The sequence below is a fragment of the Podarcis pityusensis genome, assembly GCF_964106645.2.
Source record: "Podarcis pityusensis genome assembly, chromosome: 15".
In the NCBI taxonomy this organism is placed as follows: domain Eukaryota; kingdom Metazoa; phylum Chordata; class Lepidosauria; order Squamata; family Lacertidae; genus Podarcis; species Podarcis pityusensis.
This window is the reverse complement of record NC_138040.1, coordinates 43266468-43294436: the sequence shown is the minus strand read 5'-3', so window position 1 is coordinate 43294436 and position 27969 is coordinate 43266468. Positions and strand designations below refer to the sequence as shown.

Here is a 27969-nt window from a genome sequence, read left to right as displayed (position 1 = left end):
CTGTTTAGTCAATTAGTCGTTTCTGACTCTTCATCACCCCCTGGACCAGAGCACACCAGGCACTCCTGTCTTCCACTGCCTCCCGGAATTTCGTCAAATTCATGTTGGTCACTTCTATAACACTGTCCAACCATCTCGTCCTCTGTCACCCCCTTCTTCTTGTGCCCTCAATCTTACCCAACACCAGAGTTTTTTCCAGAGAGTCTTCACTTCTCATGAGGTAGCCAAAGTATTTGAGCCTCAGCTTCAGAATCTGTCCTTCCAGTGAGCACTCAGGGCTGATTTCCTTCAGAATGGATAAGTTTGATCTTCTTGCAGTCCATGGGGCTCTCAAGAGTCTCCTCCAACACCACAATTCAAAAGCATCAATTCTTCGGCGATCAGCCTTCTTTATGGTCCAGCTCTCACTTCCATACATCACTACTGGGAAAACCATAGCTTTAACTATATGGATCTTTGTCGACAAGGTGATGTCTCTGCTTTTTGAGATGCTGTCTAGGTTTATCATCGCTTTTCTCCCAAGCAGCAGGCGTCTTTTAATTTCGTGACTGCTGTCACCATCTGCCGTGATAATGGAGCCCAAGAAGGTAAAATCTGTCATTGCTTCCAATTCTTCCCCTTCTGTTTGCCAGGAGGTGATGGGACCAGGGGCCATGATTTTAGTTTTTTTGATGTTGAGCTTCAGACCATATTTTGTGCTCTTCTCCTTCACCCTCATTAAGAGGTTCTTTAGTTCCTCCTCACTTTCTGCCATCAAGGTTGTGTCATCTGCATATCTGAGGTTATTGATATTTCTTCCGGCAATCTTAATTCCGGCTTGGGATTCATCCAGTCCAGCCTTTCGCGTGATGTATTCTGCATATAAGTTGAATAAGCAGGGAAATAATATACAGCCTTGTTGTACTCCTTTCCCAATTTTGAACCAATCAGTTGTTCCATACCCAGTTCTAACTGTTGCTTCTTGTCTCATATAGAGAATTCTCAGGAGACAGATAAGGTGGTCTGGCACTCCCATTTCTTTAAGAACTTGCCATAGTTTGCACAATTTATTTATTTTTTGCTTTGTAAGATAAAAACTGACTAGATATTCAATTGTTGCACCCATAACCCAGGTTTACATATATGAGTTTTTAGCACTGAAAAGAAGGGCGGGAAAGTGCATGAGCCCAGGGAAAGGCTAGGTTTAATCTCCATGGTTTCATTGAAACACAACTTCTCTCTTTTATAGAGAATATTACTGGCGGGGGTGGGGGTGGGGAGAGCACAAACCATTCTTCCCCTGTACCTTTCCACCCAAAACAATGTATTTCTTCATTTCTGGGATATATGTATTGCCCATTCACCAAAGTCCTCTGAGCAGTTGACAAAACAACTTTAAAAAGCTAATTTTTACTCAATATGGGTTACATCTGGCCACAGAGATTCACCAGGAAAAAAAACAGCTTTAAAAAAAGCAAATTCAGGAGAGGGGAGAGAAGAGAACAGGGCTTCACAGCGTACCCTCCCACTCATGCTGCATTTTATTTAATATCCCGCCTACTAACCAACAGTTCTCAAGGCAGCTTACAATACATAAAAATACAGTACAAACATAGTAAATTAAAGTAAGAACAATGAGCTTTAGCAGTACTCCTTAGTAAAAATAGAATTTTAATCAGCATCAAATTTCCTCCAGCTCAGCCGAAAAATGGGAGGGGACTTCCAGAGATGAGGGGTGACCACAGAGAAGGCTCTGTCTATGGGACTCACCCACCTCACTAAAAAAAATGGGTGAAATAATAAACAATCCCAGTGAAGATATCAACAACTAGAGCAATCTCACATGCCTGCAGCTGCTGCCCAGGGGACCTGCTGGAGATGGGAGTCTCTACTGGACCTCCAGACCAGGACCTGCCTGCAGCTGTGCAAGTAGGGCAGGGACCAGGACCTGGGCAGGCAGGCAGGCAGCATGGGAGACACCTGCTGCCCAAGGTGGGCATCCACCAGTTGCGGGGGCAGCTCTAGAAAGCCTGCCAGCTGCAGGGCTGCCACCAAAGGGGAGACAACAAAGGGGCTTGTCCCTCTGGGGGTGGAACGAGGGTGTGGGCCTTATGGTTTTAATGAGGATGGGGTTTTAACTTAGGTGGGTGTTGCTTATTGGGGGGTGGAATTGTTCTTAAGTGTTCATTTGTTTTTCGTATTTGTATTTTTTTGGTTTTATAAGGCTGATTAATATTCAACAGCCTTTTAAATGTGTTTTGGGGAAGGGGGTTGTTGTTGTATTAACTATTTACTTGTGTTTTACCTTGTATTTTTATCTGATGAATCACCCCGAGATCTTGTGATGAAGGGTGGTATATAAATCTAACAAATAATTCATAACAAATACAGCAGTTGGTCCTTCATATCCTAAACTGTTTAGGGCTTTAAACGCTAAAACATAAAACCACCCACCCACCCGGCTGCTTTATGGGCAGACTCACTTGCGCTCTAGACACTTGTCCCTCTTGGCTGATAAAAACCAGCCGGGAGGGAACAGCTGGCTGGGCCAGGAAGGTGGTCAACGTCTCTTTACGAGAGGGGGTGGTGCCTGCCTGCTTGAAGGAGGCAGCAATAAAACAACTCCTTTAGAAACCTTCCCCGGATTCAGAGAACCTAACTAACTACCAGCCAGTTACTAATCTGCCTGTTCTGGGCAAGGTTCTGGAGCGAGTGGTCGTGGACCAGATCCAGGTGCTTTTGGAATAAACTGATTTTCTGGATCCATTTCAATCCGGGTTTGGGTCCAATACTGTCACAGAAACTGCTTTGGTTGCCCTGTATGATGACCTCTGTCAAGAGAGAGACAAGGGAAACATGTCCCTGTTAATTCTTCTCCACCTCTCAGCAGCTTTTGAAACCATCAACCATGGTATCCTTCTGGAGCGACTCTCCGAACTAGGGGTGGGTGGCACCACTTTGCGGTGATTTCAGTCCTACGTGGATGGTCGTTCCCGGAGGGTGTTACTTGGGGAGTGCTTTTCAGCCCTGTGGAACCTTCAATGTGGGGCTCCACAGGGCTCAATCCTATCCCCCATGTTGTTTAACACCTACATGAAAACACTGGATGGGGATATCTGGAGGTTCGGAATACGTTGTCAGCAATATGCTAATGTTACTCAGCTCTATTTTCCCTTTACATCTGCAGCTGAGGCAGTGGAAGTGCTGGACCAGTGTCCTGCCTGAGTGATGGACTGGATGAGAGCCAACAGACTGAAGCTCAATCCAGATATGACTGAGGCACTGTTGGTGGGTGGTTTCCTAGACCAGATGGGTGGGAAGTCGCCTGCTCTTGATGTGGTTACGTTTCCTCTGAAGGAGAAGGTTCGTAGCTTGGGGGTACTCCTGGATCCTTTACTGTCGCTCAAAGCTCAGGTGGCCTCAGTGGTCCAGAGTGCCTTCCATCAGCTATGCCCCTATCTGGACAGGGATAGCCTAACTAGTGTTGTCTATGCTCTGGTATCCTCAACGTTAGATTATTGCAATGTGTTATACACTGGGCTGCCTCTGAAGACGGTTCGGAAACCTCAGCTCGTGCAGAATTCAGCAGCCAGGTTGCTCACGGGAGCAAGACAGTTTGAGCACATTACACTGATCCTGGTCCGACTGCACTGGCTACCAATTAGTTTCCGGGCCCAGTTCAAAGTGCTGGTTTTGACCTATAAAGCCTTAAATGGCTCAGCACTGCAATACCTCAAGGACCGTCTCTTTCCACATGAACCTACACAAACCCTGAGATAATCTTGAGGCCTCCTTCGTGTGCCTCCTCCTCGAGACATCCAGAGGGTGGCAACGCGAGAACGGGGTCTTCTCTGCACTGGCTCCCTGTCTGTGCAATGCTCTCCCCAGGAAAGTTCACCTGGCACCTTCATTATATACCTTTAGGCGCCAGGGAAAAATGTTGCTTTTTAACCAGGCCTTTAGTTGATCTGATTTACATCAGACCTATGCCCTTTAAAAAAAAAAAAATTGGGGGGGGGGATCGGATTGTTGTTTTAATTTTTATTAAGTATTTTGTGGTTTTATATCTTGATTTTATTTTGTGAACAGCCCTGAGACCCCTGGGTATAGGGTGGCATATAAATTCTAAATAATAATAATAATAATAATAATAATTCTGTACAGTTCTGCCACTATCACATCTGGTTTGTCCCACAGTGTTAAAATCCAGCCAAGAACTAGGAAATGTTGCACGATATTTTAAGAGATTGCCAGGAAAGTAGACAATAAGAGGTAAAAACAACACAGTTAATTGTTTAGAATGTTCCCATACTGGTTAAAAGTCTGTTGCCACATATGTCACAGAGGTCTACTGCAGTATCCCAATGCAATTTCTCAGTACCCAAGAGTTTATTTTTTATTATATTTATTAATTAAATTTCTATACCGCCCTTCATCCCAAGATCACAGAGCAGTTTACGTTATAAAAACAGAAAAATAAAACAAACAAACAATAACAATACCCCCCCAACAGTTTAAAAAGCCAGATTGTTTACTTATCCAAAAGCCTTTAAAAAGAGGAATGTTTTTGCCTGGCACCTAAATATATGGAGAGAGCAGGGAGCCCCCACAGAAAAGGCCTGTTCTCATGTTGCCACCCTCTGGACCTCGTGAGGAGGAAGCACATGAATGCTGATCACAGGGTTTGGGGTGGTTCATATGGGCAGAGGTGGTCCCTGAGGTATTGTGGTCCTGAGCCATTTAAGGTTTTATAGGTCAAAACTAGCCCTTTGAATTGGGCCTGGAAGATAATTGGCAGCTAGTGTAGCTGGGCCAGGATTGGCATTATATGCTCAGAGCATGTTGCCCCGGGAAGCATCCTGGCCACTGAATTCTGCTGAACCGTCTTCAGGTCACCAAGAGCCTCCCAGAGCCCGGTAAACAAAGTGAAGAGCTTAAAAATTCTCTGCCCTGCTTGGCAGAAGAAGACTCATTTGGTGCACCAGCTCTGGAAGTAAAGATTACTTGTGCAGGATCAGTTCCTGGTTTCTTTTTTTTTTACTATAGGCGATTTCAGCTTTATGCACCATCCCTTGACTGTAACCCCCATGTAAGATATGAGTCAACTGTACATCCTTCCACAATGGTTAACTGATGTCAGTTTTTTTAGCTTTTTGTGGTTTTTAATTGAAGTTTTGTTTTATTGCTGTAAACCACTTTAGATATATGTTATGACACAGCAGTGTGTGCGTGTAATATATACAGTAGGAGAATGAAGTGTGAGTGTGAGAGTGTGTGTGTGTGAGTAGGGGTGGTAATGGCTACAACTCACTGGATCTTAAAGCCCAATGGGGCTCCCAGTTTGGACTGGAAAATGCCCACTGCCCAGTATACCAACAACAATCCATGGCTTCATTAGCTAGCAATTGCGCTGCTCTGGTTCACCAGCCAAGCAGCTTAGTCCTGCTGGCCACATGACCCGGAAGCTGTACGCCGGCTCCCTCGGCCAATAAAGCGAGATGAGCGCCACAACCCCAGAGTCATCCGCGACTGGACCTAACAGTCGGGGTCCCTTTACCTTTACCTTTTAGGGAGAAGCAAACCATGTTCCTTGATATGGAAGTAATATGAAATGAAGGTTTCCTGGTTTGCTTGTTTCTCCCACTCATACCAAGGGAGGAGCAAAGTAGAAGCGCCTGGGTAGTAAATCATGATTAGCTAGAATGTCTCTGTATTTATATCACAAAAAAGACTATCTGCATAGCAAGCCACCAGCATGCCATATAAAACTACACTAACATACAAGATACTTTGACTGTCCGAAACAGGTTGGCTAGCACTGTACAGACTGAAACATACTGAAAATATCAGGAACTATAGCTTAGCTGCAATTGAGTTCAACAGGAGTTACCGCTAAGTAACACAGGCAGGGTATGTATTCTGTACCAAAAATCCTAAGAAGCCCAACTTCTTAAACCTGTACTTACTTTTTACCACACAATTTATTATGCTTCCAGAATAATTCTGGTTATTGGGTTGTTGTTTTTATTTTGATGTATTTTATTGTTGGTTGGTTGGTTATTAAAGATTTTCTTGATTTACAAAAGTGTGTGCAATGTCTCTCTCTTGTATTCCCCCCCCCCCCGGAACATTTTTATAAATCAGTTTCATTTGTTGAGACGTTAGGAAGAAAAGTGGGAAAGAGATGAAGGGGGGGAAGATGGGGGTGGGGTTGGGTGGCGATGTTTCTATTTTACTTACTATATGTAGGGTTTGGTGTGAGCATTGCTTGTTGTTCTTTGCTGTTCACTTGTGTTCCTTTGGTGGTGAGAGAGGTTGGGGTTGGCGTAGGGTGTGGCTATTCATTTGTGGTTGGCTGTGGTGGTCTTTGTTTTCATGTGTGGGTAGGTGTTTTGGATCAGGTTAGGCATATTGATTTGTATGCTGTTGGTGGATTTTTGTCATTGTCTTGTTGGGCTGTGTATGTGATAAAGGGGAGCCATGAAGGTTTCTTCTTCTATTTGTCCCCATGTCAGTTTCAGTTTATTGGTTAATTTTTCTAGTAGGGCCGTTTCCCATACTATTTGGTACCACTGGTCCATGCTTACTCCTGACAGGTCTCTCCAGTGTCTGGCTATGACGCTTCTGGCTGCTGAAAGTAGGTGGGTTATGAGTTCTTTGTGGTGTAAGTGGGCATTATTTTCTTGGAAGATGTTTAGTAAGGCCAATTCTGGGGTGATTTCTAATACTTGCTTGGTTATTTTACTTACCGTATTTTTCGCTCCATAAGACGCACTTTTTCCCTGCTAAAAAGTAAGGGGAAATGTGTGTGCGTCTTATGGAGTGAATGCAGGGGGGGGGCAGGCAAGAAAAGCCCCCAAGAGCCGCACACAAGCTCTGTGCGGCTATTGCGGGCTTTTCCCAAGGAGGGAGAAGGGACTGACGCGGCCAGTCAGTCCCTTCTCCCTCCTCGTAGAAAAGCCCGCAGGAGCTGCATGCTCCTTAAAGAGTGCGCGGCTCCTGTGGGCTTTTGCAGGAGGTGGGGGTATTGCCATAGCCGCGTGCAACCCCTTCGGCCGGGAGAGGCTGCGCGCAGCTATGGCTTCCTTTAAAGAGGAAGCCATGACAGTGAGCGGGATCCATCCGGGAGAGGCTGCGCGCGGCTATGGGAGAAGCCAAGACAGTGAGCAGGATGCATCCCGCTTGCTGTCTTGGCTTCTTTGCTCTTTGGGGCTGGGGGGGGGATTAAGATTCTTTTTCTTGATTCCCCGCTCTAAAAACTAGGTGTGCCTTATAGTCCAGTGCGCCTTATGGAGCGAAAAATACAGTATTTCTCCTACGGTTGTTGTCCAAAATAGTTGGATTTTGGGGCATTCCCACCACATGTGGAGATATGTGCCTGTGGAGGTGAACCTTCTCCAGCATTTTGGTGAGGTTCCTGGGCGTATTAGCGCTAGTATTCTCGGTGTTAGGTACCACCTGTAGGTGAGTTTCAGAGTAAGTTCTTTTCTTTTCATTGATATGGATTTAAAGCGGGGTTTAGACCACATTTTGGTCCATTGAGTGGGGTTAATCTCATAGCCTATGTCATCCTCCCATTGTTTTCTGATTGCGTCTAGGGAGTTCGTGGGATTTTGTAGTAGTATTTTGTATTTTATGGTTTTTATTTTACCTCCGAGCATAGGGCTGTATATAAATTCAATAAATAATAATAATTTGCTAAAGCATGTGAATTTTTGTGGCAATGACTAGTGGCGAAGGCTGAGAAATGGAAACTGGAATAGACAGGAAAATGAGTAGAGAAAACACAGCATGTCCTTGATTTCCCCACAACCATGGATGATGAGCTGGATAGCTCAGTTGGTTGGAGCATGATGCTGATGATGCCAAGGTAGCAGGGGGTTGGACTAGATGATCCTCAGGGTCCCTTCCAACTCTATGATAGCTAGAAACCTGCTTTTGTAAAAAAATAATAATGAAACCACAAGATTCTCTGACCACTGAGTTCCATAACAAATATCTGGTTACCTGCTTGTGTTGTTTCCCATAGATTCATAGACATTGCTTTATTTTTCCTTCCATTGCTTAAAACTAATTTAGTAGTAACTGGCATGCTTGCTTTGCCAAATCAATTAAAAGTTTGTGTTAATTATTATTTAACCCATCAATCACCACTCTCACCCCTTTAGGTCCCTAGGATCCTCTAGTGATAGCTGCTTTTGAAGATCACCTATGAAAAGTGAGATTATTAGTCCACCTATCCATGGTCTGCCTATTCTAACTAGCAGCGGCTCTCTAAGGTTGGAGTGAAAGGTACTCCTTGGTGTGTTGTGTAAAACCTGCCTAAGACCCTGGGAAGCTGGCATCAATCAGAGGAGCTAGAGGGACAAATAATCTGGCCTTGTATGAGGTCAGCTGCTGTAAGACAGCTTCCAATGTTACCAAAATGGACCTGGGCTGCTGATCTCTGCAGGCACATTTACTGCATCATTCTGCTTGGCTTGATTGTTGTGAGGACTGTGAGAGAAACTCTCATGTTTATTTCTAAAATGGTGGAACACTGCAGTGACTTTGCCAGCTTATTTACACACTATTTGTGAAATAGTTTACCTATGAAAAATAGAAACATAACCATGACAGGAAAACATTTTCTTCAGTAAGGGCTCCAATTTTCCATGCAGGGACCATGTTTTTGCAAACATGTGAAAATGAGGTGGCAAAAATCACTGCATGAGAATCTCAGAAACAAATACAGTGGTGCCTCGCAAGACGTGGCTCTTCTGCGAGTCTCTTCGTCTTGCGGTTTTTTCGTCTTGCGAAGCACGGCTATTAGCGGCTTGGCGGCTATTAGCGGCTTAGCGGCTATTAACGGCTTAGCGGCTTTAAGAAAAAGGAAACAAACTCGCAAGAACTCGCAAGACGTTTCGTCTTGCGAAGCAAGCCCATAGGGAAATTCGTCTTGCGGAACGAGCGAGTTTTTCGTCTTGCGAGGCATTCGTCTTGCGGGGCACCACTGTACATCAGTGAGTCCTATGCTGGTTTTCTAACAAAAGATTAACAGCTGATTTTTTTTTGGAACCTGCCTTTTAAAAACCAATATGGCAATACCAAATGTTACTTTGTATTTGTTCAGCCACAAATTAATCCCTAAACCTGCTGCCTTTTGTTAGCCCAACTTGACTGCATAAAACCAAAAGCCTGATTCTATGCATATTTACTGATGCATAGCTCATAGCTATGTGTGGAACAATATTGCAACCTAAGACAGCAATTCTAAGTGTTCTTATTAGGAAGCAAATTTCAATGAGCTCAGAGGGAACTGCAACGTTTAGGCTTCGGCTAAAACAATAACATCATGAGCACCAAAAAAACCAGCCAATAGCTTAATCGGAAGAGGGACCCTGTTTTTTTAGTAGGTTTTTGCCCAACAACAATTTACACACACCCAATAAATACCAGTTGCAATCTTGGCTAACTTCAGTGGAATTTAAGCATCCTCAGGGACGTCTTAACCATTATCTCTAGTGGCACATAGCGCCACAGCGCTGGGCTCCTAGCGGGCTCTTTTGCTGCGGGCTCTGCGTGAGTTCAGGGCCAAGCAAGGCACTGAGGCAGCTGCCCAGCTCCTCCCTGCGTGCCTGGGATTGGCGTAGGGCTGTCAAGGGGCCCGCCCAGCGGCTTCCGTTGTTGTTGGCACTGTGCTGAGAGAGGCTTTCTCTGGCTTCCTCCAGCTTTCAGAGAGGCTCTGAGTTCCCTGCCCCGAAAGGAGGAGGAGGAGACGGACAGGTGGGGGGGAAGCCAAGGACTACGTCCCTCCCAGCCCCACATCCTCTTTTGCTGCCTTCTGGGCAGCTCCTCTTGCCTGGGCAGGATCGCCGCCGATCGCACCCCCTGCCACGCCATGTACGCTGCCCTATGGGCGTCGTGTGCATGCCCCGCTCTACGGGCGCTGCCACGAAATTAAAAGGGGTGGAGGCGGGGGGGCCATTTCTATGATGTGGGCTGGATGAAGCATTGGTAGTTTGTGTGTCACCAGCCATCTGTCTCCACCCTTCACCCCTTGCCTACCACTTTTATATTCGGTATTTCTGATCTTGCAACGCAGTCTTGCGCTTTCATTTTGCAAAGGTCACCTTCCTGGGGCAGGCAATAATTAAAAGCAATATAAAGGTATAATTTCTGCAGCAATGATAATTGTATGTAAATGCACCTGAGAGTAAGCCCCATTGTATACAGTCAGATTTACTTCTGAGTAGTGCTGCAGGAAGGCATAGGATATGGAAGGGGATGTCTGTCTCTCTTCTCTCACTGCTTACCTCTCCCCCCCCCCCACCTCCAGTTTTATCTACTGATGCTAGTTGAAAGAAATCTGGTGCAAAACATGCCAGTGTAAAGGGACAAAAAGAGGCGTGTGGATGGTGGGATTATTGTTATTAATTTAATTTATATATTGCCCTATACCCCAAGGTCTCGGGGTGCTTCACTGAATAAAATCAAAATATAAAACCACAAAATACATAATCAAAATAAAACAACCGTAATAACCCTCCACTCCCAAAAACCACATTTTAAAAGGGCATAGGATCCTCACAACATTTAAAGTAAGACAATTAACAAAGCCACTAGTTGGAAAGACCATGATCTCAGAAATGTCTGCAGAAATATTTATTGGCAACCAAATTGGCTGGATGCCTTTCTGATACAGTTAAGCTACATCTTAACTATTTACTGGTTCTTTGTTTATGTTTCCTGTTTTCTTTTCCCAAGCAGAGATAACATATAAGCATGGTATCAGCTCCCTAAAAACAGGTCAAGAACTCTGGGGAACCTTTCCTTAAAAAGGTCTACAACTCTGGGGAATGCGGGGGGGGGGGGGCGGGGGGATCTTTGCATCATGGTGCTGGATATGCTGAAAAAGCCCTGAGCATCCTTCCTGAGTTTGGGATTACGTTCTAGATCAAAAGCAACTTTAGCATTCTCTTAATTACTCCTGAAGATTTTAAGCAGCTGCCAACAGTACAGAAATGATTTGAACTTAATTATAATTGACTAGGAAGGTAACCAAATAAGTGAAGCATGGTGCCTTCCTCAGCTAACTTTCAAAGCTTTCCTAAGTAGAATCCAGGTACAAACCTTTAGTCCATGCACAAAGTTTGAACCAATGACCATTCCTAATTCGCTTTAGCTTGAAATCTAATCTATTTTCCCCCAGAGTAATCACTACAATTACTTATTACACTAAGTATTTCAATTTTGGTTGATCCAAATACTATTTGGATCATACTGACATAATTGTTTTGTGCTATGCAACTTCTCAACATTTACTGATTCCAGAGTAAAGGCCCAGGGTTGCTTCTATTGAGAGGGGGGAAAGATGGTTTTAGTGGAGCTGTAACATAGACAAGGTATCACTCTGAAATGGCACAACATAACAGAACAAATGTCTTCCATAATAACTTCCAGAACAAACGTCTGGGAATGTAGAAAAAAGCAAATGTTGAAATAAAGAATATTAAGCATTTTTACACTAACTCCTTAGTCTGCATCCTAGCAACTATGAGCCTGAAACTGAAAGAATTGTGGAGTTGAAAAAGCAGCAGGATTGAAGAACAAGTTATATTTTAAAAAGAATACAAAATAGTAACAATTTACGAATTCTGTAGTTTTTGAAGAATGTGGTTTTGTCCCCTGATCCATGGGATTAGCTGAAGACAGACCCTGTTCCATGAGTATTTATGGAGGAAATGGTTCCATTCTCTTCTCTGATAGGTTTTGTGGATGGCAGTGGAGCAAACAAAGTACCATTCATTGGTCCAATATGATTTTTTTTTTATGCAAGGTGAGACTTCTTACACCTCAGACACACAAAGTCATCATTGTCCACTTCTAACATCTATACTAGGACCTTGCCTACAAGGTACCTGTGTTATCTTCTTTTTTAAAAAAAAAAACCCCAACAACGATGCACACAAGATGCCACAGGTCTCTGAGAACTTTTGCTGTCACAGACTGACATGGCTACTTTTTAAAATATACACCAACACAATTTTACTAAGGTCTATGGGTTTCAGATGTTCATGCATTATGAAGGAATGACAAAAGGAAGTGCTTGTTCCCTGGAACCAGTTGCATTTTTAATAAAGAGGAAATATGCATTCTTTGATCAGACTAAAATGTCCTTTTAGTACAGCCTTCTGAAGCCAGAGAAAAACTTCTAAATAACCTACTGCAGGGACTTGATTCCCCATGGGTTGAGTGAATTCCCTGCAGAATCTGCAGCTACAATTCTACTAACTGATGCCAGCAGTATATGAACCTGATCAGTCCCTTGGATGGAAGGCCACCAGGAACTCCCATGTGCCAGTAAAATTTGAGCATAACAAAACAAAATGTTAGGAGAGCCAACACAGTGTAGCGGTTGTCACAATAAGACTGAGGAGACCCGTTAAGCCATGAAGCTCACTGGGTGACCATGGGTCACTCATTCTCTTTTAGCTTGATCTACATCACAGGACAGCTATGAGGAATTTGCTTTGAGCGCATTGGAGGAAAAGCAGGATATAATTATAAGAAATAAACAAAAGCAAGAACTTAGGCAGCCCCCAACTAGGACAGACCAGGCAGTGGGCAGGGTATGAACAATAAAATTATTATTAATATCCTACTTCTCTCAGTGACCAACCAGACACTTAAAAAAAACAAAAAACAAAAACCTCAAGGAAGAGACCACAGCTCAGTGATAAAACACCTGCTTTGCATGCAGAAAGTCTGATGTTCAAGGCAGGGCTACGAGAGCCCCCTCTCTGAAATCCTGGAGATTTGCTGCTGGTCATTGTAAAGAATATTTTGCTACACAGACCGATGTCCTGATTGTAGATGTGGCAACTTCCTACGTTTCTATGTTCCTCTGAAGCAAGGGGTGGAAACAGAAGTGTCTCCACCACCCCCCGCCCTGCCAACAACGGGTAATCAGAGATGCACTCCGTTAGTACATGAAGGTTCACTTCTCTCGGATGTCTAATAACAGTTTGGAGATCTAACGCCAATGAGTTTCACAGCCTTTGAAGCCCTAACTGCTGTCCGACCACGTGCTTTGAAAAAAAGAACTGATAAGGAGCAGGGACATCCCACGACCCGCGGCCCCGGGGAGGAAAGGGGCTCCCGCGGAGGGTCCGGAGGGCCGCTTGGAAGCCCCGCAGGGTCCGCAGGCACCGGGCTGCATGAGGAAACGGCACGGAGCGAAGGGGCTTCGGGGGCCGGAGGAAGGCGGGTAACCGAGCGAGGACCCCCTCCCGCCCGGCCGCAGAAACAACTCACCAACTCATGGTCCCCCTTCTGGTCCGGCGCCTCTCCCGGAAATGCCTGCTCTCCCCACGGTCCTGCTTCCGGGCGAGGCGGGGTGACGTCTCGCGCGAGGCGGGGCGGGGTGGAGCCAGCGCGGGGGCGGGGCCTGCCTCGCTCGTCGGGGGCGGGGCGTCCCGAGGGGGCCGAGAAGGAAGGGCGGCCGGGCGGGCGGGCGGCGGCCCCTTCTCGGGAGGCTCCTCTCCGGCAGCCCGGCCCGCCTGTCCCCTCAGGCGCGCTGGGCTGGCCAGGGGCTGCGGGAGGGGCTCCTTTCACGCGCACGCGCGTCCTCTGAGGAATCGACAGAGCAGAGACTGGCGGGGGGGGGGGAGGGTCTATAAATAATTTCTATTTTGTAAAAACTTGTATTATACATTATTGTATAGATATATGTAATATTAAATAAAGTCATAAGTAGAAAAAAGGCACAGGACTAAATTTGTAAAAGGAGAATCGCACTGCACAGAGAGCTTTGAACTTCACCTCAGATTCAAATATGCAGTCATGGGGGAAAAAAAGCACAGTGGTACCTCGAGTTAAGTACTTAATTCGTTCCGGAGTTCTGTTCTTAACCGGAAACTGTTCTTAACCTGAAGCACCACTTTAGCTAATGGGGCCTCCCGCTGCTGCCTCGCCGCCGCCACATGATTTCTGTTCTCATCCTGAAGCAAAGTTCTTAACCTGAAGCACTATTTCTGGGTTAACAGAGTCGTATGTAACCTGAAGTGTCTGTAACCTGAGGTACCACTGTACACCCTCTTTGAATTCTGTGGTTTTACATCGGGTGTCAGCAAACTTTTTCAGCCGGGGGCCAGTCCACTGTTCCTCAGTGTGTGTAGTGCCAGTGTGGTGTAGTGGTTAAGAGCGGTAGTCTCGCAATCTGGTGAACCGGGTTCGATTCCCCGCTCCTCCACCTGCAGCTGCTGGGTGACCTTGGGCCAGTCACACTTCTCTGAAGTCTCTCAGCCCCACTCACCTCACAGAGTGTTTGTTGTGGGGGAGGAAGGGAAAGGAGAATGTGAGCCGCTTTGAGACTTCTTTGGGTAGGGATAAAGCTGGATATCAAATCCAAATACAAACTCTTCCTCAGACCTTTTGGGGGGCCAGACTATAATTTGGGGGGGGGGGTGAACAAATTCCTATGCCCCACAAATAACACAGAGATGCATTTTAAATAAAAGGATACATTCTACTCATGTAACAACACACTGATTCCCGGACCATCCGCGGACCAGATTTAGAAGGCGATTGGGCCAGATCCGGCCCCTGGGCCTTAGTTTGCCTACCCATGTTTTACATGTTACAATCATCTGCTCCTTAGTGGGTCTTAATATTAGGCAAATACAACCTCAGATCAACAACAACATATGACATTTCACACCATACCATGATTTATTTAACAGAAATAAAGCCAAAATGGAGAAGCCATGTGTGAAAAACGTAAGTAAATCTTATGATTCAATAGCTTGTAGAACCACCTGTAGCAGCAGTAACTTGTAATTGCTTTCTGTATGACTTTTATCAGTCTCTCACATTGTGGTTGAGGAATTTTGGCCCATTTCTCTTTACAATGTTGCTTCAGTTTGTTGAGGTTTGCTGGCATCTGTTTATGCAAGGCTCTCTTTAAGGTCCTGCCATCTTTCACTTGAGGTCTCGACTTTGACTGGGTCATTGCAACACCTTGATTCTTTTCTTTTTCAGCCATTCTGTTGTAGATTTGTTAGTGTGCTTGGCATCATTGTCCTGTTGCATGACGTAATTTCAGCCAAGCTTCAGCTTTCTGGCAGATGGCCTCACATTTGGCTCTAGAATACTTCGGTATACAGAGGAGTTCATGGTCAACTCAATAACTGCAAGGTTCCCAGGTCCTGTGACTGCAAAACAAACCCAAATAATCACCCTTCCACCACTGTGCTTGACGGTTGGTATGAGGTGCTTGTGCTGATACGCTGTGTTTGGCTTTCACCAAGCATGGTGCTGTGTGTTATGGCCAAGCATGTCCATTTTGGTCTTGTCTGTCCAAAATACATTGTTCCAGATGTACTGTGGTTTGTTCAGATGCAACTTTGCAAATCAAAGCCATGCTGTCATGTTCTTTTTAGAGAGAAGAGTGTCTTGAATATTTCCACTTTTGAATAATCTTTCTCACTGTATTGAATTGGTTGGAGATGGCCTCATGACCATTCTCAGTTTCATGGGCAACAACAGTTGCTTCTCTAAGAGCATTACTGATGGCTTTCTTCCTTAGCATTGTGTTAAAATACACGAATGCTCCAGACCAGGCTTTTATAGAGGTGGTCACACTTGCTTATGATCGATTAAGCAAGGGCATTTGATTAGCAGCACCCGGACGCGGGTGGCGCTGTGGGTTAAACCACAGAGCGTAGGACCTGCCAATCGAAAGGTTGGCGGTTTGAATCCCCACGATGGGGTGAGCTCCCGTCGTTCGGTCCCAGCTCCTGCCTACCTAGCAGTTCGAAAGCACCCCTAAGTGCAAGTAGATAAATAGGGACCGCTTTCTAGCGGGAAGGTAAACGACATTTCCATGTGCGGCGCTGGTGCTGGCTCGCCAGATACAGCTTAGTCACGCTGGCCACGTGACCCGGAAGTGTCTTCGGACAGCGCCGGCTCCCGGCCTCTTGAGTGAGATGGGCGCGCAACCCCAGAGTCGGTCACGACTGACCCTGATGGGCAGGGGTACCTTTACCTTTACCTGTCTGCTACTTAGCCTCTTAATACAGGAAGGGTATATTTAGTTTTTCACACATGGCTTCCCCATTTTGGCTGAATTTTTGTTAAATAAATCATGACACAGTGTAATATTTTGTGTTATCCAGGCTGTGTGTTGTTGTTTATCTGAGGTTGTATTTACCTAATTGTAAGACCTGCTAAGGAACAGATGATTGTTATTATGTCTTGATATGTTAAACCACAGAATTCAAAGAGGGTGTACTTTCTTTATCCCATGACTGTACCTTCCAGTTCTTCAGACTTTTGCATCAACCATCCTTATGACTCATTATCATCTTTACTTAAATGAGAGCAAAGTGTTAATTAAGTATTGTGACATTCTTGGTTATCTTGAGTTTTGTTCCCATCACCTGCATATGGTGGCCCCAAAACTTCCTGCTATTTGTCAATCCAGCTCCATTTGGGATTTAGCAATACTTGTGCTTCCCAGCCTCTTAGATCATGTTTCATTATTATATGCTCTGACTTTTCTTTACTAATACCATCTTTCAGATGGTTATTCACTTGGTTAGGTATTCATCCTGTTTTCCATCCTGTTTGATATGCAAATAATAAGGTGTGTGTATATAAATGGGTTTCCTATCGAATTGCTATCGCTGTAGAGTTGCCGCAAGGCAACAGCTGACTAGAGTTTTTGACTTGAACAAGGAATGTTAATAGAGCAGTACAACCCAATGTGTCTTAATAGGAGCCAGCAGTCAGAAGTATGTTTCTTGAGAGCCTGGACTGTTCTGAATTGGGGGGAAACAGATGGGATAGGGGACATACCTTCTCCCCTCCATCTGAGAATGATGTAATCTAGGTCTGTGCATAAAAAGAAACAATAGAAAGTACTACAGTTAGGGTCAGGAAGAAAGACATAGGCAATGTTCACACACAGCACTAAGATATGGCTTTTAATGCTAATTAGGGTTTGTATTAACATTCAAACTTACTCCAGGTAACTAACGATGGTATATTCATAGTGTGAAAGCATGGTTTATGGTTGGCTAATTAATCTTGTCTTACTATAACTATGGTTTGTCATTTTATCCAAACCCTTAATCCTAGCTAGAGATGTAAATGCCCCCAGAACCCCCAGAAAAATATGTGTAAAAGTCTCCCCAGTCCCTCTATTTTTCCTTCCCCCTCCCCACATTCACATTTCTAAGTGTGAAGCAAGAGTAACTGGAAAATGAAGTACATCCACACACATATACCCGCCCAAACTGCAGAGCAACTCTGGCTCACGCTTTGGCAGCAGAAGCCCTTCCTACTCATTCTACCTGGCAACCAATTCTTTTGCCTCCAGACATCTTCCTTACAAGTCCTCCCTTTCAAGCCAATCTTTCTCTGCTGTTATGTGAGGAAAAGAAATTTAAAGGCATCTCTGTCTTATTAACATCTATCCAGGACAGTATAGCCTAGATTTGCTAGAGTTCCTTTCAAGGACACATCCTGTACTTCTAACATTAAAAAGTTTGATAATGACTACAATAGAAAAACAAATGAGTGACTGTTTCAAAGGGCTAGAGAACTTATAAATTATCCTCTTACAAGGAGGATTCCAGGTCTATGCAGACCCTTTTAAGTATCTTCCTTGAGGGGTCTAATAAATCTATTAGCAAATAGAGGGCAAAATATTTGAACGTTGTCATAGCTTTTAAACCTGCTAAGATAGTTAGTTACTAACTTTTTATTGTTTAATAATTGGTTCTACTGAAGCTATGATTTGTATTTTGCACTTGGTTGGTTGGTTGGTTGGTTCAACCATAATAAACAATTAATTGATACGCAAGACAGTATGCTGAAAGCACAGCTTAATTCATAGTGTTACGCCTACGGAGGGGGAAACTAAAAAGAACCTAAGAATACTGACCTTCAGGAGAAAAAGTATTTTCTACAAAACAAATTTGTGAAGAGTTTAAATAATTTTTCTCCTCCTTGGACTCCTAAAAAAAACCCCGTCAGAAATAATACAAAAAATTATAAGCACAACAAAAATACCAACTGTAAAGGAAGCAGAGGCAAAACTTATGGAAGGGGCAATTATAGAAGAAATAAAAAAGGTAGTTAAAAATCTAAAGATGGGGAAATCTCCAGGTCCTAATGGATTTTCTACATTATTTTATAAAATATTTAAAGACTTAATGGTCCTGTGAATGACTAAACTGTACAATGATACCAATGATACCTTGGCTGGAGACTCATTGCCACCAACCTGAAAACAATAAAGAATTCTATTACTTCCCAAAGTTTATAACCCCTTATTAGTGGAATCTAATTGCCCAATTTCTTTACTCAACATAGATTACAAAATTCTGACAACAGTGGTGGTTAATAAAACGAAAATTTATCAGGAAATATATTCACCTGGGCTTAAAATCACAGGCCCAAGTAGGAAATAGTTAAACATAATATACCATAGTAAAGAGACTCCCTCACCACTCGAGTGCTTATCATTAGATATATTTAAAGCACTTCACTGCATGGAACCAAAGTATTTAATCAGAGTGATCAAAAAAATTGGTTTTGGCACTAAAATTGTTAGATTATTGGGAAATATTTGTGATACTGCATTTGCTACAATTAGGATAAATAATAAGGATTCACAAAAATGTTGTCCCAGCCATGAGACAAAACATGGTTGCCCATTATCACCTTAGTTATTTGCTTTAATTATAGAATCCCTGGCAATGAGATTATGCCAAACTCTGGCAGGAAAGCATGTAACTATCAATGAAAGGGAACACATTCTGGGACTTTATGCTGATGATATTGTTTTATGTACAAGAGACCCAGTAAATGCTGGAAGGTTATTAAATGTCAAATTGAATATCTCTTTTATTTTACTTTATTTATTGTCTGACTTAAGGTACATTTTCAAAAATAGGAAATAATGTTATTTCATACTTCCTTGCAACTTCAGGAAACTTGACTCTGTTCCCTCCACGCCTGACTTTAAGGATTCTGTATACTGGACTTGGACCTGCCAGCCCTTCAAATAGAGGGCATCTTCAAAAAGAGGCCTGTTCCCTCTAGAGAACATAACCACTCTAGGAGCATTCCATAACTTTCATAGAATAAAGGCCTTATGCTAGGTCATTTCTGCCGCCATCATTGCTGCGGCCTCTATTAAACCCCTGTACCTACCTTCTCATAGGCAAAGAAAGAGCCTTGCCTAAAATCCCCCACATCTGTTGTTTTGTGGCAAGCTGTTCCAGCTGCTGGTGGCTGTATTTCAACAGCTCTGTACCTCTCCAGCAGCAAAGTGAGCAATATTGTTGGATGGAGCACAAAAGCTTGTTGTCTCTTCACAGCTAATTGTGAAGACACCTTCCCATTTTAAACTTGATTTATTATTAGGAGAGGCTTCCCCTTAGGAAGCCAACCCAGCTTTTACCCAAGACCCAACACATGTCAAGACAAATCCATTGCTTTTCTCTTAATCGGTTAAGCGTGGGCTTGCAGCCAGGCCGGACAAACTGAGTGAAGCTGGCAGTTCTTTCCCTTCAGATCGTCAGACCCTGGCAGTATAATGCAAATAAAAGAGGCTATTCCAAAGAAGGTGGTTTAAGGATCACAATGATTTCAAGGATCAATACAGACAGATGTTGCCTCACTGCCTCAGCACTCATTCACTCTCACAAAGAATCCCTGTCTTTGCAGTGAACTACGGGATGTGTACACACTCCCGTTTACTCTGCATTCAGTGTACTCTCACCAGTGGTTTCGAAAGTGGTCACACATGACTTTATCCAAAATCCATATCCTGTAGCTATGCAGTCATGGAATACTGCTTTATGAGGCATTTCCCCCCAAACCAGCTTCAAATTGAGAAAAAGAATGACCTGGTGAGAGATGCGTACACAGTTGCAGAGGTCCTGGCAAGGAACGCTCTCTGCGCCCCCAGAGAAGCCTACACTCCTCGCCCAGCTGCCCAGGGAGCAGGGGCGTCTTTATCATTTGGCGTGGTGGACCAGGGCGCCAAGCCGTGGAGGGTGCCAGGAAGAAAGTCCGGGGAGGGAAGCCAGGCCGAGCGGGGCCTTGGTGCCTGCGCGCCTCCTGCGCCCCTGGCAGGCGCCAGCACCCCGTTCCGTTCTGCAGCGCCAGGGTCACCCCTCATCCCGGCGTAGTGCAAAGCGAACAGTGCCTACTCAGAAGTAAGCCGTATTGTATCCAATGGGGAAGTGGGGTTAGAATTGCAGCCTTGATTTGTCAAAAAACGATGAGTGAAATCCTGCTTCTCCTCCCCCATCCCCCAAACCCCCCACACCACCACCCAGCTATGTGGGGTGCAGTCAGACGCTTCGGATTCTGTCGCTCCTGAACCGCCTCCAAATTTGAAACAAGCGTGAGGCATGGAACTGGAATAAATGGTGCAGAAAGGAAGGTCTCCAGTTCATGAATTTGCAAACAGAAACCCCAAAAGGGGCCCATTTCCTCCTTTTGCTGCTGTCCTGCTTGGCACGGGGGGGGGGGCGGGGTAATCTGGCCATGGGCATCCATGGGGTGCAAGGAGGGCACCCACCCACCCACCCATGAACCATAATTTCCAGATCCCCCCCCCTCTTAAAAAATAAATGTTTTTAGCATTTGTAGAATGCAAAATATGCAAGCACAATTCTTCTTAAAAAGGAGGGTGAGAAATTAACCTGCTCCCCACACAATGAAAAAAATTCTTGTGGATACCCAGATGCCCCTTTTGAGTGACAGTTGTCAAGCTGAGTTACCTATATGTCTAATTGACATAGAGTGAAATGCAACCCCACCCCATACTAAGTAAGTCCCACTGAGATGTATCTAGCTAAGTCCTACACAGAGTGAACTTATTAAGGGGCCTTAGTTACCATGGCTATCTTTTTCCATGGCTGCACTCTGTGTAAGACTAACATTGTCTAAAACCCGCTGAATGCAATCAATGGGATATTTAACAAGGTGATATTAGACTGAAGCCAGCCTTATAGGGAGATTCTAACCACATCTGTGCAGAAGTAAACCACATTTCATTCAGCCGGGTTTATTCCCAGGATAGGGGGATTAGGATTGCAGCAGCCCTAGGGTTGTATCCAGCCAAATTCCAGTCAGAACAGACCCACTGAAATTAATGGGCCTAAATTAAGCATGCCCATTAACTTCAATGGGTTTATTCTGAGCAGGATTTGTATGAGCTGCAACCCATAGTCTACAGTCCTCATCCACAGGACTAACTTCTGAAGGGACAAGAGTTAGGATTGTGCCTGTTTGTCAGAGAACATGGGAATGGAGAAGGTAGTTTCTCTGCAACAATGAAAAGGTGCTTGTCATAGGTTAGGTTGGGTGAAATATACTCAGAGTCGCAAAGTGATTTCATGCTCTTTATTCAGCTCATAGTGGTGAGGAGGAATGAATGAAAGTCCCCTCAAAGTATCTGCTTTATATACATTATTTACACAATGGGCTGCACATGATTGGCTAATTCTGGAATTCTACTGTAAGCCAATCAGGTTGTGGATTCACTTATATCTGGAGCATGATTGGGTGGTTCCTGCCAACTAATCATACTGCTGCATTGTTCTAGGACCAATCAGACTGCTGCATTCTGAATCCTATTGTTCTAGGACCAATCAGACTGCTGCAATTTGGATCCTATTCAACTCAGTACATAACATTGGGTGTGGGCCATGTAGGTGGGAGGGTTGCCTTGAGGACCTATGTGAGTCTCCTCCACCCCATCTTCCCCCCTCTGCCTCTCTTTCTCTGCCTTCTCAGAACAAAAAGGGACTTTTACTCCTGGCCATCCCTTTCCAAGAATGCCAGGGAAGGGTTAAAAAGGCAATGCTTTGGGGGAAACACCCCCCCCCAACAACATGGAATCAAAGAGGGAGGGGAAGAAGCCCAGGCCAATGCCAGGTGAGGAAACAAGAGAAGACTAGATGAGCAAGCTTGGCTCTGTTGGAAGAGGGGGCCAACCTCTGTGTGCCCCCCCTTGGCAGAGCAGAACCCACTCCCCAGTTAGCCAGGCAGGGAAGGGGGAATTGGGTTAGACGGGTAGAGGGGCAAATGGCCTAAGGGTGGCTGGAGTGCCCCCGACCAGCTGCTAGGCTAAGAATAACTGGGTGTTTCATTTTTTTCTAATTCCCAACATTCCAGTTATTTATTTAATCTGCAAATAAAGCAGGGGGGCGGAGTCATGCTCTGTGGCAGAGCATCTGCCTTGATGCAGAAGATCCCCGGTTCAATCCTTGGCCTCTCCAGGTGGGGCTGCGAGAGACTCCTGAAGAGCCACTGCCAGTCAGTGGGGGCAATATTGAGCTAGATGGACCAAGAGTTTGATTTTGCATAATGTGGCTTCCTATGTCTTAAGGGGAGGGTCATAGGCACCCGAGTTTTCCTCCCTGGCATCTGCATGTACGGCTAGGAATCTCTCTGCCTGAATCCCTGGAGAGCTGCTGCCAGCCAGTGTAGGCAGTACTGAGCTAGATGTAATAAGGGTTTGACTGGGGAAAAGGCACCCTTCTAGTGACACAGTCCTTATTTATTTTATTTACTACATTTATACTCCTCCATTTCCCCCAAGGTGTCCAAGGCAGTAAACATGCTTTTCATTTCATCTTTGTAACAACTTTGCAAGGGAGGCGAGGCTGAGAGAGAACACCTGGTCCAAGGTCATGCAATGAGCTTCTTGGCGGAGTGGGGATTTGAAGCAGGGTCTCTGGTCCTAGCCCAACATTCTTAACTGCTGTACTTCCCTGGCTCACTTATTTGCTTAATCCTATTTTTTTCCATAAAGGAGAATCCTCCCCCCTCCCCCCCCATCCATTATTTAGGAAAACCTCCTCCACAATGCCAGTTTAACAGAGGACACATGACCTGAGGAAATAAAATATTACTTTTAAAGAGGGATAACTTAACCATAGTTGGATCACTGGCCTACCTAGCTCCATAGTGTCTACACTGACTGACAACAGCCTTCTGGAATTTAAGGATTTAGATTTGGTGGACAGAGTGCCTGAAGAACTCTGGATGGAGGCTCATAACATTATACAGGAGGCAGCAACAAAAACCATCCCAATGGAAAGGAAATGCAGGAAAGCAAAGTGGCTGTCCAAGGAGGCCTTACAAATAGCGGGGGAGAGAAGGCAAGCAAAATGCGAGGGAGATAGTGAAAGATACAGGAAATTGAATGTAGATATCCAAAAAATAGCAAGGAGAGACAAGAAGGCCTTCTTAAACGAGCAATGCAAAGAAATAGAGGAAAACAACAGAATGGGAAAAACCAGAGATCTGTTCAAGAAAATTGGAGATATGAAAGGAACATTTTGTACAAAGATTACCATAATAAAGGACAAAAGTGGTAAGTGGTAACAGAAGCAGAAGACATCAAGAAGAGGTGGCAAGAATACACAGAGGAATTATACCAGAAAGATATGGATACACCCCAGGTAGTGTGGTTGCTGACCTTGAGCCAGACATCCTGGAGAGTGAGGTCAAACTGGCCTTAGAAAGCACTGCTAATAACAAGGCCAGTGGAAGTGATGGTATTCCAGCTGAACTATTTAAAATTTTAAAAGATGATGCTGTTAAGGTGCTACACTCAATATGCCAGCAAATTTGGAAAACTCAGCAGTGGCCAGAGGATTGGAGAAGATCAGTCTACATCCCAATCCCAAAGAAGGGCAGTGCCAAAGAATGCTCCAACTACCGCACAATTGCACTCATTTCACACGCTAGCAAGGTTATGCTTAAAATTCTACAAGGCAGGCTCAAGCAGTATGTGGACCGAGAACTCCCAGAAGTGCAAGCTGTATTTCTAAGGGGCAGAGGAACCAGAGACCAAATTGCAAACATGCACTGGATTATGGAGAAAGCTAGAGAGTTCCAGAAAGACATCTACTTCTGCTTCATTGACTATGCAAAAGCCTTTGACTGTGTCAACCACAGCAAACTATGGCAAGTTCTTAAAGAAATGGGAGTGCCAGATCACCTCATCTGTCTCCTGAGAAATCTCTATGTGGGACAAGAAGCTACAGTTAGAACTGGATATGGAACAACTGATTGGTTCAAAATTGGGAAAGGAGTACGGCAAGGCTGTATATTGTCTCCCTGCTTATTTAACTTACATGCAGAATTCATCATGCAAAAGGCTGGGCTGGATGAATTCCAAGCCGGAATGAAGATTGCCGGAAGAAATATCAACAACCTCAGATATGCAGATGACACAACCTTGATGGCAGAAAGTGAGGAGGAACTAAAGAACCTTTTAATGAGGGTGAAAGAGGAGAGCGCAAAATATGGTATGAAGCTCAACATCAAAAAAATGAAGATCATGGCCACTGGGCCCATCACCTCCTGGCAAATAGAAGGGGAACAAGAGTGGAGTCCTGGACCTCCGTCCTAAAGTCCTGCTCTGATGCTACCAGGAGGGCTAGGAATCTCTAACACATCCTTTCCAAACTATAATTTCCAGGACACTTCGAGGGAAGACACAATCAGTGAATTGCATCCAATGCTAATCCTACTCAGAGTAGACCCACTGAAATTAATGGACCTGAATCAGGGAGGTTAATTAATTTCAGTGGGCCTGAATAAGACTAGCATTAGATACAACTGAACATGCTTTTAGTGTAGATGTACAGAGATACTCAGAGCCATAAGATAATTGAAATTCATTACACCAGCCCTCCTCAACTTGAAGCCCTCCAGAAATTTTGGACTACAAGTCTCATCAGCCTCAGCCAGTACAGCTGTGTCAAAACATCTGGAGAGTGCCATGTTAGGGAAGGCTGCATTATACCTTTTCTGTGCTGGGTTCAAGGCTTATGTACTGTCTTGTTTCCCTGGCACAGAGGTTAAGAGTGTATATTTGGGATACTTACCGGTACTTTTGTAGATATGCAGTCTTTTCTCCTGAACAACAACAGTTTAGGCTACAAATGCTTCACGTGTTGCTTACTGCATAGGTGCCAAGAGAAACTTAACCCCTGCACACCATAGTCTTGATCCTGACTGAGGCACCTTGCTGCTACAAAACAACAATAGACACATCTCATGTACTATCCAGTTTGGCCCTTACAACATAGGTGCCATAATACTAGGGAGCGAGATGTTGTGGGTAACCCTGGAATGCGTTTATGGGCCTAGCAATAGCCAAGGAATGTAGGAAGCTGTCCTATACAGAAGCAGACAACTGGTCCATCTAACTCATCGTCTATAGTGGCTGTCAGTGGCTTTCCAGAGTTTTAGACTGTGGAGATGCACAGCCTGACTTAGAGATGTCAGGGCGTGAACTTCTGCATGCAAAGCAGATGCTATGGTCCTTCTCTCATACACTCCTGCCTGTCTCTTTAGTATGGTACCAACATCGCTATTGGTTTAAGCTGTTAACACGTTTTGCGCTGTTTCCTGGTTCATTTCCAATATGAATATAGTTATTATCTACAAAGGCCAAGACGGCTTGGGACAAAGTTATCTGAAGGATTTTCTCCTTGCCACAGCTAATCTTTTGCATTCATCTCCTTTGGGGAAAGGGACAGAGGTCAGTGGTAGAAAGTCCCAGGTTCAATCGCCGGCATCTCCAGATAGGACTGGGAATTGTCTTGTCTGAAACCTTGGAGAGCCGCTGCTAGTCAGAGTTTACAATACGGAGGGAGATGGACTCAGTATAAGGCAGCTTATGTTCCTTCAAAATTATTTGCTTTCTCATCTTAGAAAGCTGGCAGGCTTGTCATCTTCATCACCCAAATCATAGGATTCTAGAGTTGGAAGAGACTCTCCCAGCATTGGAGGAACCAACGCTCACAAAAAGATGCACCAGGCCAGGCTGCGCTGGGGGCACTGACATGGGGGCATCTGCTTCATGCCTGCCAAGTGCTGTTGGCTGGCCGGGCTCCCCGCTGCGTGGGGGGAGCCACCCTCCCCGGATTCCAGCCTTCCAAGGCTGCTGGGGAGGGTAGCGTGGGGATGTGGCAGCCATGCACCCTTCAATCCCAGCCTTACCTTCACTGGTGAGGGGTGCGTGGCTGTTGCACTCTTCTTACGCCACCCACCCCAGATCCAAGCCTTGCAAGGCCGCTCGGGGAGAGCTAGCCTTGGAAGGGGCTGGTGCCACTCCAGCAGTAGCAGGGGCTGGGAGGGCACAGTGGGCTCCTTTTGACCTCTGCCAATCACCCCACCCCCAGGGCAGGCACACACTCACATCTGCCCTGGGCAGCGGGGAGACACGCTCTGCCGCTGGTGGCCTCCTCCACAAGAGGGAGTCCAGAGGGTGGCAAGATGAGAATGGGCCTTTTCTGTGGTGGCTTCCTATTTGTGGAATGCTTTCCCAAGGGAGGCTCACCTGGTGCCTTCATTGCATAACTTTAGGCACCAGGAGAAAACCTTTCTCTATAACCAGACCTTTGACTGGTTAACATTCTATGGCCTTTTAAATGTGTTTAAATAGTTTCTTCACTTGCTAAACTCAAAACAGCTATGCAAAATAAATAAATAAAGGAGAAACTGAATTATTGTAACCAGGTACATGTGTGCGCACCTCCAGAGTATCAGTCTTTTGCAAAGGGATTGAAGTGCATCCCTGGAATTTTAGGTTGGCACAACTAAGGTGCCCTGTTAGACTTTTTGTGGTTTGGAAAATGATGCGGAAAGGCATTGACAAATTTTGGATGAACAAATTTTTAATGGGAAGACATACAGTGCCCCTCTAGATGTCCTTTTTATTGTGCATTCATGACGATTTGTGTTCACAATACTATTGAGGGGTCATACGTGAGCCCGCTTTTAGTACTGTTTATACCAGCAAACCCTTCTTCATTTCCAATAAGTGCATATTGTGTAACATTACAACTGCTACAATAGGCAGAAAAATATTAAGTTGTTCATGAAGACCCTCCACAATGTTCAAGTGGTCTGCGATGAAAAAAGTTTGGGATCCCATGCTTTGTGCAGAAGCCTTGTGCAAGCAAATCAGGGTGATTGCCGAACAAACCAATTGTCTGGAAGAGCAAAAACATGAAACAGCAGTTTGGAACAGCAAGGAAAAGAGGAGAGAGAGAGAACTGTGAATTAGCAGAAGGGTGGGAGCCCCTTGAGGTTGCAGGTCCTTTCTCAGGGGATCTAATGTGGAGTAGCAAATCTGCCGCCTTTGTAGGACTGCATGCCCTTTGCCTCCACTTATGTTCTGCTTGTATATTTGTAAATAACGTAAAATTATAAAAATGCTGCAAGTTTTCAGTGCTCTCTGTCCTCCAAAGGAAACCAAGCCAGAATTCTTTCTGCTGCCCTTGAGGCTTCTCATCACTTGGGAATACACACACCAATATAAGGAGACGTAGGTCCTGGGGAAATGTGGGTGATGGAAACATGGAGCTGAAGAAGCCGAGAAGATGGGGATGGAGCAAAAAACACATAGCGACTAGGGTCAGAAAGGGCTGTAAGGACTCAAGAGAAGCAGTTCTGTGGATATATGCTCTACATTCTGTAACTTTCAAGAGTTACAAGAATTCTGTCAGCTGTAGCTTTGCCTATTGCTGTAGTACCACAGTGGTAGGTAAGGAAAGAAACATGCACACACACAGACTGCAACACGAAACACACTTACTAGGGAGAAAACCCCACTGAGCACAGATGGACTTACATCCAAGTAAGCAGGCACTAAGGCCACTAAGCCTCTCTTCTATGCAGCTAGTAGAGCAGAGATGGGAAAATTTTGGCCCATCAGATTTTGTTGGACTCCAACTCCCATCAGCCCCAGCCAGCATGACTAATGGTCAGGGATGATGGAAGCTGGAGTCCAACATATGGAGGGCCACAAGCCCCACATCTCTGCATTGGAGGGGCAGGAGTTTCTGAGGATGGGCATCTTGTGTAAATCTATTCCCCCCCACCCATGTGATACCCATTATGAACCCACCCAATGACAAAATGTGTGGGCCTGTAGGACTATCATGGTTACACAGAGGA

The 27969-nt window shown here is 44.9% G+C and overlaps 1 protein-coding gene across 2 annotated transcripts in view; it reads right to left on the bottom strand.

Annotated features, from left to right (window-relative positions):
• Nucleotides 1–13364, bottom strand: part of BIN3 (bridging integrator 3) — a 126176-nt gene extending 112812 nt beyond the window's left edge. The window contains exon 1 of one of the 2 annotated variants that reach the window (XM_080982623.1): nucleotides 13276–13364. In XM_080982623.1, coding sequence (XP_080838749.1) covers nucleotides 13276–13283 — 8 coding nt within the window. In that variant the 5' untranslated portion in view covers nucleotides 13284–13364. The remainder of the gene's footprint in view (nucleotides 1–13275) is intronic. The other variant, XM_080982625.1, reaches the window with a different exon arrangement.
• Between the last annotated feature and the right edge of the window lie 14605 nt (nucleotides 13365–27969).